Source organism: Callospermophilus lateralis, chromosome 11 (genome assembly GCF_048772815.1).
Source record: "Callospermophilus lateralis isolate mCalLat2 chromosome 11, mCalLat2.hap1, whole genome shotgun sequence".
Taxonomy (NCBI): domain Eukaryota; kingdom Metazoa; phylum Chordata; class Mammalia; order Rodentia; family Sciuridae; genus Callospermophilus; species Callospermophilus lateralis.
In genome coordinates this window covers 19,108,891-19,122,446 of record NC_135315.1, presented here as the reverse complement: position 1 = coordinate 19,122,446, position 13,556 = coordinate 19,108,891, and the positions used below count along the sequence as shown (strand labels likewise).

The window sequence follows — 13,556 nt, the reverse complement described above, 5'->3', positions numbered from 1 at the left end:
AATCCTCATTTCATAGATAAGGCGATTGGGCACAGAGGGGGGTTAAGGGACTTGCCTAATATCACATAGTTGGTGGAGCCAGAATTTGAAGCTGAGCAGTCTGGCTTGAGCTTATGTGCTCTGTACAGCTTCTCAGGGCATTGTGTGACCCTCACAATGACCAAAAAAATTGTTACACATGCTTTCCTGATTTGGAGAGTGACATCTTTATAATGCTGTGGAGTCCCACCACTGTGTGTGATTTTGCTGCTTGGATTTTTTTGACCTTTCTTAGGCCATTTGTATATTTGGAGCAGGTGTAACAATTTGTAAATCCTGGTACTGTTTGTTTCGTTTCTTTTCTTTCTTTTTTGTACTGGGAATTGAACCCAGGGGTGCTTAAACCACTGAGCCACATCTCCAACCCTTTTTATTTTTTATTTTGAGACAGGGTCTCACTAAGTTGCCGAGGACTTTGTTTTTTTTTTTAATTAATTTTTATTGTTGGTTGTTAGCCGAGGACTTTGCTAAGTTGCTGAGGCTGGCCTTGAACTTGCAGTCCTCCTGCCTTAGTCTTCTGAGCCACTGGGATTATGGGCATGCACTACCATGCCTGGAGATCCTGGTACTGTTTGTAACAACAAATGGTTTTGTCAGAAAATGGCCCTCTTAGTCAGGTGCTATGGTGCATGCCTATAATCCTACTTGGGAGGCTGAGACAGGAGGATTGCAAGGTTGAGACTAGCCTCAGCAACTTAGTGTCCCCGGATTAAATCCCCAATACCAAAAAGAAAAGAAAATGGCCTTCTTTGTGTTTCTTTTTTCTCATGGTTGCAGTTCTAATAGTTAAGTAAGTATGAGGTTTTGTGTATTTTTTTAACATTTATTTTTTAGTTACAGGTGAACACAATCTATTTTTATGTGGTGCTGAGGATCGAACTCAGTGCCTCATGCATGTGAGGCAAGTGCTCTTCCTCTGAGCCACAATTCCAGCCCCTTTGTGTATTTTTTTAGAATTTAATTTTACTGATTATTAACAGAATACACATTCTATATTTGGTAAAGTCTAAAGAAAATAGAACTCATCTTCACACCACCCTCATAGTTAGCTACTATTAATATCTTAGGGTATTTTTTCCCCAGCCATTTCAATATAGTAATTTATATGTACACATAAAGACTTTCTACAGGGGCTGGGGATGTGACTCAAGCGGTAGCGCGCTCGCCTGGCATGCGTGTGGCCCGGGTTCGATCCTCAGCACCACATACAAACAAAGATGTTGTGTCCGCCAAAAACTAAAAAATAAATATTAAAATTCTCTCTCTCTCTCTCCCCCCCCTTTAAAAAAAAAGACTTTCTACAAAATTAGTATTGCAGAGTTTTCTAACTTGCTTCTTTCACTTAATGTGAGTTATTGTTTCCTTCTATCATTGAACATTGCAGACCTGATTTTGAATGGCTGCAAGAGTCATTATTGGTATGATTAACATACTTTATTTATTTTCTTATATGTTTGGTCATAACTGAGGAGATGGTATTTTATCATTGTTTTAGCTTCTTCTATTTCTTCCATTTACTCTGCTCATCTTTGCCTCTCTTGAACAAACCCCTAAGGTGCTAAGTATAGAGAGGGGCTGGGGGGCTGGGATTGTGGCTCAGCGGTAGAGCACTCGCCTAACATGGGCAGGACCCAGGTTCGATCCTCAGCACCACATAAAAATAAAGGCATTGTGTAGTGTCCATCTACACCTAAAAAATAAATATTTTAAAAAGGAGAGAGAGGGGAGGGTAAGAGAGCATTGATAGTCTTGGAATGATACTAAAGGAAGTGAAAAATAAATCCATTTCTGATTTTGCCAGTTGCCAAGTGCCTCCCACCATCAGATTTCCGGGGTAAAGTTGGTAAGTAGTGTTTAACAAATATGTTATTGTTATATGTGCCCCCTAGGCTCAGGCAAAACAACGAGCTGGCAGAGCTGGGAGAACAGGCCCAGGGAAGTGTTATAGGCTATATACGGAACGTGCCTACCGAGATGAAATGCTGACCACTAATGTGCCTGAAATCCAGAGAACCAACTTAGCAAGCACAGTACTATCCCTCAAGGTAAAAATCACTGTCTTATTGGAAAGGGTTGGTGGGACAGTCCTATCCGTAGCCTTCATAAATGAAACTCAGCTTTATGAACCTTGTTAAATACTTGACTGATCTCATGAAACCTGTTCCTTTGAGTGAAATACAAATGGCTGTGATAACAGTTTCCCCGTGGCAGGTCAGGGGCAAAGTTGGTACGTCTACTGTGAATACACATTTTTTTTTCTCATCATAATAACCAGCAGGATATTTGATTGTAATAGGTTTTAGTTAGGTACATTTTCTAAAATGAAATTAGAAAAATATGATCTGTGCAAACTGTGGACAAACACACTTAACCTCAACCACTTTAGCGTTCCAATCTGATTCTTTTCTTTTACAAGGGGCGGGGGGACCCTTATCTGAAAACTTTGCAAGGAACTATCATTAGAGATTTCAGACTGGCCCTCTGGGGGCTTGGTTTTCATTCTGAATCATCGCTCTTCCTCTCTTGGTCCCCAGGAGGACTTTCCTTCTCTTTTGGCAGGAGTAGCTGCAAAAGTAATTTCCCAGCTGATGGCATTTCCCCCGACACCAATGCTACCCTGGAGCCCTGGCACTTTACTAGTGCAGAGTGCTCTCTTGTCATTTATTATTCATTCCCTGTAAGAGAGGCTAAAACAGCTTCAGAAAAAACCTGCTCCAGTCTCTGGAGTGCCAGCAGAGAGCCATCTGTGTCTCAGACTTCTGCTCCAAGCTGTGTGACCTTGGGCAAGTTTATTTGCTGTGCCCTCTGCTCTGTGGTCTTATCTCAAACAGGGAGCTGTTAATATTATCTGTTGTAAAGATTAGTGGAATATTGCAGGTAAAGACACTTGGAACACAGTGCTTAATAATTGCTAACATAATTTCTCATAGTTATTATTCACACAATTAAGCATTTATTGAACACCTGCTGTGTTTATGATCATGATCACTTTATGAGAAAGAAATAGAAAGCTTCAGTCCTACCACATCACCCTTTATACACATTGAATAGTGCATCACTCACTTGCTTTTATTTATCAGATTAGCCAACAAATGTATTGAACAACTTCTGTGCCAGGCACATATGTAGATTGCACCGTGAGGTAGTTTTGTGAATGTGATTCTCACCCATTGTGAACTCTACGAGAGCAGGGAGCATATTTTTTTTTTTTTTTTAGAGAGAATTTTTTTTTTTAATATTTATTTTTTAGTTTTCGGCGGGCACAACATCTTTGTTTGTATGTAGTGCTGAGGATCGAACCCGGGCCGCACACATGCCAGGCAAGCGCGCTACCGCTTGAGCCACATCCCCAGCCCAGGGAGCATATCTTAGTTCCTACTACCCAACATGGTACAAAGTTCTTTACAGATGTAAAGTAGAAATGATATATGCAGAGACAAGGCAAAGTGATATAACATCTTATTGTTATTATAAAATACATATAACATAAAATATACTAATATAATATTTTTTTTGTTTTGTTTTAGTGTTGAGTAATGAACCCAGGGCTTTGTACATGCTAAGCACTTACTCTGCCCCTGAGCTACAATTAGAGCCATTGTCACCTTTTTTTTTTTTTTTTTAACCCTTTTTTTTATTCTGGGGGTTGAACCCAGGGCCTTATGCCTACTAGGCAAGCACTCTACCACTGAGCTAAACCCCAAACCCCATAGTAACCTTTTGAAGTGTTGTCACTATGAATATTAGTATACAAATATTTGAGTCACTGCTTTCAGTTTTTTAGGTTTATATCTAGAGATATAATTGATAGATCATATAGTAGTTTAACTTTTTGTTTGTTTTTGGTACTGGGGATTGAACCCAGGGGTGCTTAACTACTGTGCCACATCCCTGCCCCCCCCCCTGCTTTTTAAAATATTTTATTTAGAGACAGGGTCTCTTTAAATGCCTCACTAATCTGCTGAGGCTGGCTTTGAACTCGTGATACTCCTGCCTCAGCCTCCTGAGTTGCTGGGATGACAGGTGTACTCCTCTGCACTCGCTTTATGTTTAACTTTTTTTTTTTTTTTTAGTTTTAGGTGGCCACAATATTCCCATTTTATTTTTTTATCTGGTGCTGAGGATCGAACCCAGTGCCTCGTGTATGCCAGGCAAGCGCGCTACCATTTGAGCTACATACCTAACCCTATGTTTAACTTTTTAAAGTTTCATCAAACTGTTTTCCATGGCATCTGCACCATATTATGTTCCTATGGCAGTGGAATAAGTTTTCATATTTCTCCTATCTCTGCCAACGCTTATTTTCTATTTGTGTTTTGTTTTGCTTTTAATTAAAGCCATACTAGTGGGTATGGGTAGTATCTTATTGTAGCTTTTTGTTTGTTTTTGTTTTTTGCACTTCTGGGGATCAAACCCAGAGCCTCACATATGCTAGGCAAGTGCTCTTGTCATTGAGCTGCATTTCCCAGCCCCTTGTTATGGTTTGATTTGCATTTCCCTAATTACTAGTGCTTGTTTTTCATTTGTATATGTTCTTTAGAGAAATGCTTGTTTAAGTCCTTGTCTGCTTTTTAATTAGGTTGTTTTGTCTTTTTGTTTTTGAATTTTATGTATGGTTATCTTGAATTCATTGTTACTCTCAACTGGTGGCATTTGAAGAAATAGGAAAGAAAGTGACAAGTAGCCTCCCTCCTATTAAGACTGTCAAAGCTGATCCTCCCATCACTTGTTTCTCTTCTGTTCTAGGCCATGGGCATCAATGACCTGCTGTCATTTGACTTCATGGATGCCCCACCAATGGAAACCTTGATTACAGCCATGGAGCAGCTATACACCCTGGGGGCCTTGGATGATGAGGGCCTGCTCACTCGCCTGGGCCGCAGGGTAAGTAGGGGACAGACAGCTTCCTGTGTTCTTGAGAAGGCTCCCTGGCCAGTCTTCCATCTTTGGTTTTTGCAAAAGTAAGCACTGAGGTCCTGGAAAAGCTTTGAGTAGGATTCTAGGTTTTTGTTTTTTTTTTTGGTGGTGGTGCTGGGGATTGAACCCATAGCCTTGTGCATGCAAGGCAAGCACTCTACCAACTGAGCTATATCCCCAGCCCTCTAGATATTTATTTATTTTAACCTTAATTTTTCACTGTCACTCCCACTTTCTCCACCTAGCGATAAACCCAGGGTTGCTTTATCACCGAGCTACATCCCCTTTTTATTTTTTATTTTAAGACAGGGTCTCACTAAGTTGTCGAGGGTCTTGCTGAATTTCTTTGTGCTGGCCTTGAACTTGTGATCTTCCTTCCTCAGCCTCCCAAGTCACTGGGATTACAGGCATGTGCCACACTTCTACTTCTACTATTACTTTAAACTTTCTTCTTTATAGAAAAAGAGACTTCTATTCACAGTTAATTTTACCTCAGGATGATTACTTAAACTAGTCTTAATTTAAAAGATGTCTGCAATATTCCTTTTTTACCCTAATAGTAATTATGTTCTTGGTCACCTGCATTCCATTGGGGTTTATTTGAGAGGGAAAAAGTGGTTTTCTGATGGAGACAAACACCCATGTCATCCTGCTTAGGGAGGTCTCCTGTGATCTGTTACCCCCTCTGACCAGTTGACCAATGATCCTGGTCAGTCCATGTCCTCCACAGGGAAGCAGTTGTAGTTCCTTATTTTTCCTCTAGATGGCAGAATTCCCCTTGGAGCCAATGCTGTGCAAAATGCTCATCATGTCTGTGCATCTGGGGTGCAGTGAGGAAATGCTGACCATCGTGTCCATGCTGTCTGTGCAGAACGTCTTCTACAGGCCCAAGGTAAGGAGTTAAAGCCCATGTTTCATGTAGGGGTATGGTGAAGTCAGCGAAGTCAGCCTGTTGCCTCTATCATGGCTGATGGGGACACTTCTGACAGGACCTTGTAGGGTTCCTAGGACTACTGGATGCTCAGTTAATAACTATTAGATGGAGATGATCTTCTGTCCCACTCATTGGCAGGATAAGCAAGCCCTCGCAGATCAAAAGAAAGCCAAATTCCATCAGACGGAAGGGGACCACCTTACCCTGTTGGCTGTGTACAACTCCTGGAAGAACAACAAATTCTCCAACCCTTGGTGCTATGAGAACTTTATCCAGGCTCGTTCCCTGCGCCGGGCCCAGGACATTCGCAAACAGATGTTAGGCATAATGGATAGGTAAGCCAGGAATCTGGTGACTTCTCTGTTTGGGTTGAACCTCCACGAGTATCATGTCTGTTTATCTCTGAATGTATCTATAAAGTTATAAGAACATGTACTCTTGGTCCTCACAGAACCCTTTTCTTCCAGCATTTCCACCTTTTATACTACTTCTCCCTAGGCAAGATGCACCCATCAGAAACTCTAATAAGAGGAAGACAATATATATTAGTTGTTAAAAAATGCTTTGTTTACAATCTTCTGGAACATTATTAGTCCAAATTTGAATTCTTGCTTAAATGAAATATCTTAGCTTTTAGTTGCCTCTATCTTGCCTGCTGCTTAGAGCTACCCTTATAGTATACTTAGGGCAGGAAGGAAGGTCCTGGTGACTATTTGGGATCCCAGCATGGGGTATTGGGTACTTTCTTTATCCACTCCTTACTCATTCTCTTGATAGACATAAACTGGATGTGGTCTCCTGTGGCAAATCCACAGTTCGAGTGCAGAAGGCCATCTGCAGTGGTTTCTTCCGTAATGCTGCCAAAAAAGACCCACAGGAGGGTTACCGGACGCTGATTGACCAGCAGGTGGTCTACATCCACCCTTCCAGTGCTCTCTTCAACAGACAGCCGGAATGGTAAGTGGGCAGGTTTTAGGGGCTCTTTCGGGCATAGAGAACTTATAAATCTCCTGGCACTTTGAGCTTGTATCTTTACCATCCAACTCTTTCCTTTTTTTTTTGTACTGGAGATTGAACTCAAGAGCACTTAACTACCGAACTACATCCCCAGCCCTTATTTATATTTTATTTTAGAGTTAGGGTGTTGATAAGTTGCTTAGGGACTCACTGCTGAGACTGGCTTTGAACTTATTATCCTCCTGCCTTAGCCTCCTGAGCCTCTGGGTTTATAGATGTGCACCACCCAGCTCTTTCTTGTTCTAATTTTCCTTATATTCTAGAGCTGTAGAAGCCTCAAGTAGGTACAATATCAAGCCCTTTTGAGAGAAATAAAATAGGGTAAAAGCTAGGAAGCATCTTAGAAATCATTTAGTGAGATGGTTTTAAAAAATAGTATTTTTTAAAAATTGGACTTTTTCTTTCTTTTTCTTTAGGTACTTATTTCTTTCTTTTCTTTATTGAACCCAAGGGTGCTCTCCCACCAAGCTACATATCTAGTCCTTTTTTATTTTTTTATTTTAATACAAGGTTTTGCTTAGTTGCTGAGATTCTCAGTATTTTTCTGAGGCTGTACTTGAACTTGCAGATCTTCATGCCTCAGTCTCCAGAGTTGCTGGGATTACCCACATGTGCCACTGCGCCCAGCTTTAAAAATTGGACTCTTGGGGCTGAGGCTGTGGCTCAAGCGGTAGCACACTTGCCTGGCATGTGCAGGGCACTGGGTTCGATCCTCAGCACCACATAAAAATAAAAAAATAAAGATGTGTCCATCGAAACCTAAAAAATAGAAAAAAAATTGGACTCTTTTTTTTTAAACGTTTTTTATTTGTTTTAATTAGTTATACATGACAGTAGAATGCATTTATGTACTTTGATATATCATATAGATGAGATATAATTTCTCATTTTTCTGAGTGTACATGTTGTAGAATTGTATTGGTCATATATATACATGTAATGATGTCTGTTTCATTCTATTATCTTTCCTATCCCCATATCCCCTCCTCTCCCCTCTCTTCACTTCCCTCTACCTAATCTAAGGTAATGCTATTCTTCCCTAGTGTCCTACGCCTTATTGTGCTTTAGCATCTGCATATTACAGAAAACATTTAGCCTTTGGTTTTGTGGGATTGGCTTATTTCACTTAGTATGGTATTCTCCAACTCCAAACATTTACTGGCAAATGCCATAATTTCACTCTTCTTTAAAGCTGAGTAATATTCCATTGAGTATATATACCACATTTTCTTTATCCATTCATCTATTGAGGGACACCTGGGTTGGTTCCATAGTCTAGGTATAAACATTGATGTGGTTGCGTCACTGGTATGCTGATTTTAAGTCCTTTGGGAATAAACCAAGGAGCGGGATAGCTGGGTCAAATGGTGGTTCCATTCCCAGTGTTCTGAGGAATCTCCATGCTGCTTTCCATAGTGGTTGCACCAATTTGCAATCCCACCAGCAATATATGAATGTACCTTTTTTTACCACATCCTTGCCAAAATTCATTGTTGCCTGTATCCTTGATGATTGCCATTCTGACAGGAGTGAGATGAAATCTTAAGAGTACTTTTGATTTGCATTTCTGTATTTACTAGAGATATTGAATACTTTTTCATATATTTGTTGATCGATTGTATTTCTTCTTCTATGAAGTGTCTGTTTGGTTCCTTAGCCCATTTATTGATTGGGTTATTTGTTTTTTTGGTGTTAAGTTTTTTGAGTTCTTTATATATCCTAGAGATTAATGCTTCATCAGAAGTGCATGTGGGAAAGATTTTCTCCCAATCAGTAGGCTCTCTCCTCATGTTATTAATTTTTTCCTTTGCTGAGAAGAAGCATCCCATTTATTGATTCTTGATTTTACTTCTTGGACTTTAGGAGTCTTGTTAAAGGAAGTCAGATCTTAGGCTGATGTGGTACAGATTTGGGCCTATTTTTCCTTGTATTAGGCGCAGGGTCTCTGTTCTAGTGCCTAAATCTTTGATCCACTTCAAGTTGGTTTTTGTGCAGGGTGAGAGATAGAGGTTTAATTTCATTTTGCTACATGTGGGTTTCCAGTTTTGCCAGTATCATTTTTGAATAGGCTATCTTTTCTTTTTCTTTTTCTTTTTTTTTTTTAAAGAGAGAGTGAGAGAGAGAGAAAGAGAGAATTTTTAATATTTATTTTTTAGTTTTCTGCGGACACAACATCTTTTGTTTGTATGTGGTGCTGAGGATCGAACCTGGGCCGCATGCATGCCAGGCGAGCGCGCTACCGCTTGAGCCACATCCCCAGCCCTGAATAGGCTATCTTTTCTCCAGTGAATGTTTTTGGCATCCTTGTCTAGTATGAGATAACCGTATTTATGTGGGTTTATCTCTGTGTCCTCTATTCTGTACCATTTGTCTACATGTCTGTTTTGGTGCCAATACCATGCTGTTTTTATTGGTATAGCTCTGTAGTATAGTTTAAGGTCTGGTATTGTGATGCCTCCTGCTTCACTTTTCTTGCTAAGGATTGCTTTAGCTATTCTGGGTCTCCTATTTTTTCCAAATAAATTTCATGATTGCTTTTTCTATTTCTAGCAAGAATGTCATTGGGATTTTAATAGGAATTGCATTAAATCTATATAATGCTTTTGGTAGTATGGCCATTAAAATTTGACTCTTATTACAAAACTAATTTTAAACCACTATGCTGCCCAGTACAGTATTGCGTGTCTGTAATCCCGGCAACTCAGGAGCTGAGGCAGGAGGATTGCAAGTTCAAGACCAGCCTCAGCAATTTAGTGAGGTCCTCAGCAACTTACAAGACCCTGTCTCAAAAAATAAGAAGTGCTAGGTATGTAGCTGAGTAATAAAACACCCCTGGGTTCAATTCCCATTATAAAAAACAAAAGCAGAAACATACTATGTGGTATTGGTGTGATTCTGTGCCACCACAGTAGAAGAAAGAAGAGTTGGAGCCTTGCCTGCTTGGCCTTTCACAACCTTATGGTAGTTTATGAGGTGCCTCTTCAGGACCCTAGAATTCTGTGGAAACAGTCTGGAAAACCACCCTTCCATTTTCCAGAGCAAGAGCAGATCTAGAGAAGAGACATGAGAGGTTAACTAGTTCAGGCCAGAGCCAGAACTATAACACATTATCCTGTAATCTTACTTGTGTTTGAGGAGTCCAGGCTCCTAGTATTGGGTTGTGGTTGTCATAAACAGACTGCAGTCTTCTAAGGGGTTAGGCAGGAAAGGTAACATGACAAAATGCCAGCTCTGCTGACCAGGTTGGCTGTTGAAGGAGGCTTGATCTTAGGCTTGAGTTTTATCTCTGTTGCCTGCAGGGTGGTGTACCATGAGTTGGTGTTGACCACGAAAGAGTACATGCGTGAGGTCACCACTATTGATCCCCGGTGGCTTGTGGAGTTTGCCCCAGCCTTCTTCAAGGTCTCTGACCCAACCAAACTAAGCAAGCAGAAGAAGCAACAGCGTCTTGAACCATTGTACAACCGTTATGAGGAGCCCAATGCTTGGAGAATATCCCGGGCCTTCCGGCGGCGCTGACAGGCAAGCTTGTCTATTTGCCTCTTCTATAGCAGTGGCCCAGGACTTGAACTTCCTCTTACCGATGAAAAACTGGTCCTGAATGTACAGCTGTCCTGTGACTGCATTTGCTAAACTTGACTTTCATTTCTTTCTTGGTGGTAAGATAGAAACCAGGATTTAAGTCTGGCGTTGGCTGGATCCTCTAGCCCCCATCACTCCCAAGTCTTGGGGCCAGAGAGTCAGGGGCTTATACCCAGCATAGCACACAATGCATCATCTTCAAGAAAGGGACAAGTTGTTCAGCCTTGAAATGGGAAAAGGGAGTGAATGAATGTCTGATACATGCCACAGCTACAGAGGACCCTGATGCCCCAGCTGATGCTCCCTAGAAGAGGGAGCCATAATGCTCATCTACAGTGTCGACCTCACTGCCTGCCTCCTCCCCAGCTCCTGTACTCTGGCTTAACCTTCTGGAAATATTTATTTTCTTAAGGAAATAAGGTTTTCTGTGATTGTTTCTTTTAGCTGAAAGGTTAAGAAACTGGCCTGGGTTCAGGGTGAGGGAGATTTAGCATCTGTGATGTACGTGGTGGAGAATACCCTGGAATTAAAGCCCAGGGTCTCTTTCGAACCTAATGCACAACCCAGACCTCCAGCCTTGTTTTTCGGAATGGGTCCTGGCCCAGCTTTGCCAGTGGATGGCCTGGTGATTAACCGCATCCATTCCACAAAGCACTTGAATCTGGCGCCTGAGTGGTTACAGATGCCACATATTGAACATAGAAGGCTCTCCTTTCCCCCCTCCCCTGCCATGCTCAAACAATGCACAGTGTGTCCCATTTCCTTTTGAAACATGCCAAGTACTGACACAACTTGTATTTTATTTTGTTTTTATTTTTTGCCCTGAGGTCCTTGATGGTCTTTAACAAAGGGATTTTATGATTATAGCCTCTCCTCCCCCGTCCCAAGCAGAAAACAGATACCACCTCTCTGAGCCCAGCATCTGTGCTCAGGGCTTGTTCTTAGTGGTTTTGGGAAATGGCCACTTCCTAGAGCCCCTCACAGCAATTCAGGATGCTTTTTACCTGGAGGAGGAGCAGGCAGGTCCTGCTGGGGTAGGATGTGGGGCTTGTGGAGAAGCTTGGGTACATCCTGTATCATGGCATTGCTCCCACTGTCTCCCACAGCCCCGTATTAGTAAATTCCGAAATAGGTCAATACGAGAACTGCAGAATTGTATGTCAAACACTGAACGAGACTATATGACGTTCTGGAATATAAAGGAATGTGTGTTGTCACTGGGCAGCAAAGAAGCCACTCTAAAGACACAGTTCACAGAGATTTCAAGGGAGAAGAATATAGGCCAGGGAGGGTGCTGACTGCAGATCCCTGCCCCTTCATTAAGCTGAGTGAGCACCTCCCAGTTCTGTTGGAGTGTGCTTCTTAGTGAGGCCAGGCCAGTAATCAAGGAACAGGGCATGATGTGTCACCCTGTAAGGCCTCATGGGAGAGACAGTGCAGGAAACAAGAGATGTAACCTAAAGGGAAGCAGGGCCCATTGTTAGTTCCCCAGTCTTAATTCTAGCCTAGATCTCCCATTCTGGAGCAACTCCTGGGCCTTGTGGCTCTGCCCATCCCAGGTGCCTACTGGCACTGACATTATTGGTGCCTAAGGAGAGGTCTGGGTTTTAAGCTGAGATTGAAAAGGGATGGTTAATAGGCCAAGGGTAAGTGATGGCAGGGCTGGTCATCCTACCTTCTGTAAGAAGGAGCCCAACTGTGTGGGTATACTTTGATCAATTCTAAACTAGAATTCTCTCCTTTCACAGTAAGGCAGGGGTCTGACCTTTTGACTATCCATCAGAATAACCATGTTGACAGCAGAGCTGAGGCTGCTCAAAGGGTGAAGGGGACTCCTGTCTAGATTCAGAAGTAGAGCTGGCCTACTGCTCTCACAATGGGATCCTTGTTTCTCTTTCTTGAACCATTATTTCCCAAGATTGAGTGACAGCCCAGGAGAGGATGTGGGTCTCAGGCAGAGAGTTGGAATCTTCTTGGCCATTAAAGTATGCAGTTCACCCCAACTCAGCAGGAGCCTAGCTCAGAGTTTCCTGGCCCTGCACATGTGCTGAGTCTCAGCTTGTGTTTGAGTATATGGGGCTGTCCTGATGGGATGCAGGTAAGCTCTGCTGCTGGTCCGGGTTTGCTTCATCCAGTCTGGAGCACATTTTGGCTGTCCCTCCTGCAACCCAAAGAATTTCCTCCCAGTGGATGCTGTCACTATCTCATTGGAGCAGTTCCCCTCCACATTTAAGAATTTAAACAAAGCTCTGAAGAGCAGCTTGTTAATGAACAGTCCAGAAGTCAAAATGTCTCAGCCAGTGGAGACCTGTCTCTAAAAACTGCTTCTCATCTAAATCCTCTGAAGTGCACCAGCCCTCCGGGTTTCTACCTGATTTTTTATACCTTCTTTCCACCATGATAGCCTGGCTTTAATGTGGTTAAATGTATATTTTTAAACTGGTTTAAAATTAATTTTCTTGTTCAATACATTGATGTTTTGTGTTTCTAGGAAAAAATGCTGCTTTTTATTTGTGGTAGTGGTTGAGAGGCATCCCTTCCTGCTAGCACTCCATTGTTGGGTTGTGCGGGCTGGAAGCTGCCAGCATAAGCAGCACAGGCATTAGTAGTGCTGGGCTGGCCCCACCTCAGCATAGCTGCAGTTCTGACTGAACAGGAGGCTCCTGGTTTTACCTCAACCCCTTTCCTGGGAAGCTCTTGATAGAGGGGCTGGCTCTAGAAACATCCATTCTACCCTGCTGCATCTCAGCTACTCCTCCTGTCATAGCTCCTTAGTCACATGCTTCTGTGTTACTTTTCTACCCACCCTCAGGACTCTTGTCTCTCCCAAATTTGGACAAGGAGAATCTGCTGTTTCCCACTGCCCGGTCCCTGGAAGATAAGCCTCCTTCACTGGCCTGCTCTAGCCTCCCCCAGGACTCACTTGCCTAGGTGCCTTTCTCCTTTGGTTCATTTTCCAGACAACACTTATATCCAATTCTAGCAAAAATAGCAATTTGGAGCTGAGGCAGGACGTACAATTTGGGGTACATCCAGTCATGGGAGCAACTGTGATCACAGAAACTGC

The 13,556-nt window shown here is 42.3% G+C and overlaps 1 protein-coding gene across 3 annotated transcripts in view; it reads left to right on the top strand.

Annotated features, from left to right (window-relative positions):
- Nucleotides 1-13,029, top strand: part of Dhx8 (DEAH-box helicase 8) — a 37,543-nt gene extending 24,514 nt beyond the window's left edge. For 2 of the 3 annotated variants that reach the window (XM_076871588.1, XM_076871589.1), the window contains 6 exons: nucleotides 1,929-2,084; nucleotides 4,786-4,923; nucleotides 5,720-5,848; nucleotides 6,029-6,225; nucleotides 6,668-6,847; nucleotides 10,207-11,280. In XM_076871588.1, coding sequence (XP_076727703.1) covers nucleotides 1,929-2,084; nucleotides 4,786-4,923; nucleotides 5,720-5,848; nucleotides 6,029-6,225; nucleotides 6,668-6,847; nucleotides 10,207-10,426 — 1,020 coding nt within the window. In that variant the 3' untranslated portion in view covers nucleotides 10,427-11,280. Of the gene's footprint in view, nucleotides 1-1,928; nucleotides 2,085-4,785; nucleotides 4,924-5,719; nucleotides 5,849-6,028; nucleotides 6,226-6,667; nucleotides 6,848-10,206; nucleotides 11,281-12,656 lie in introns of those variants that run through there. The other variant, XM_076871590.1, reaches the window with a different exon arrangement.
- Nucleotides 13,030-13,556: the final 527 nt, after the last annotated feature.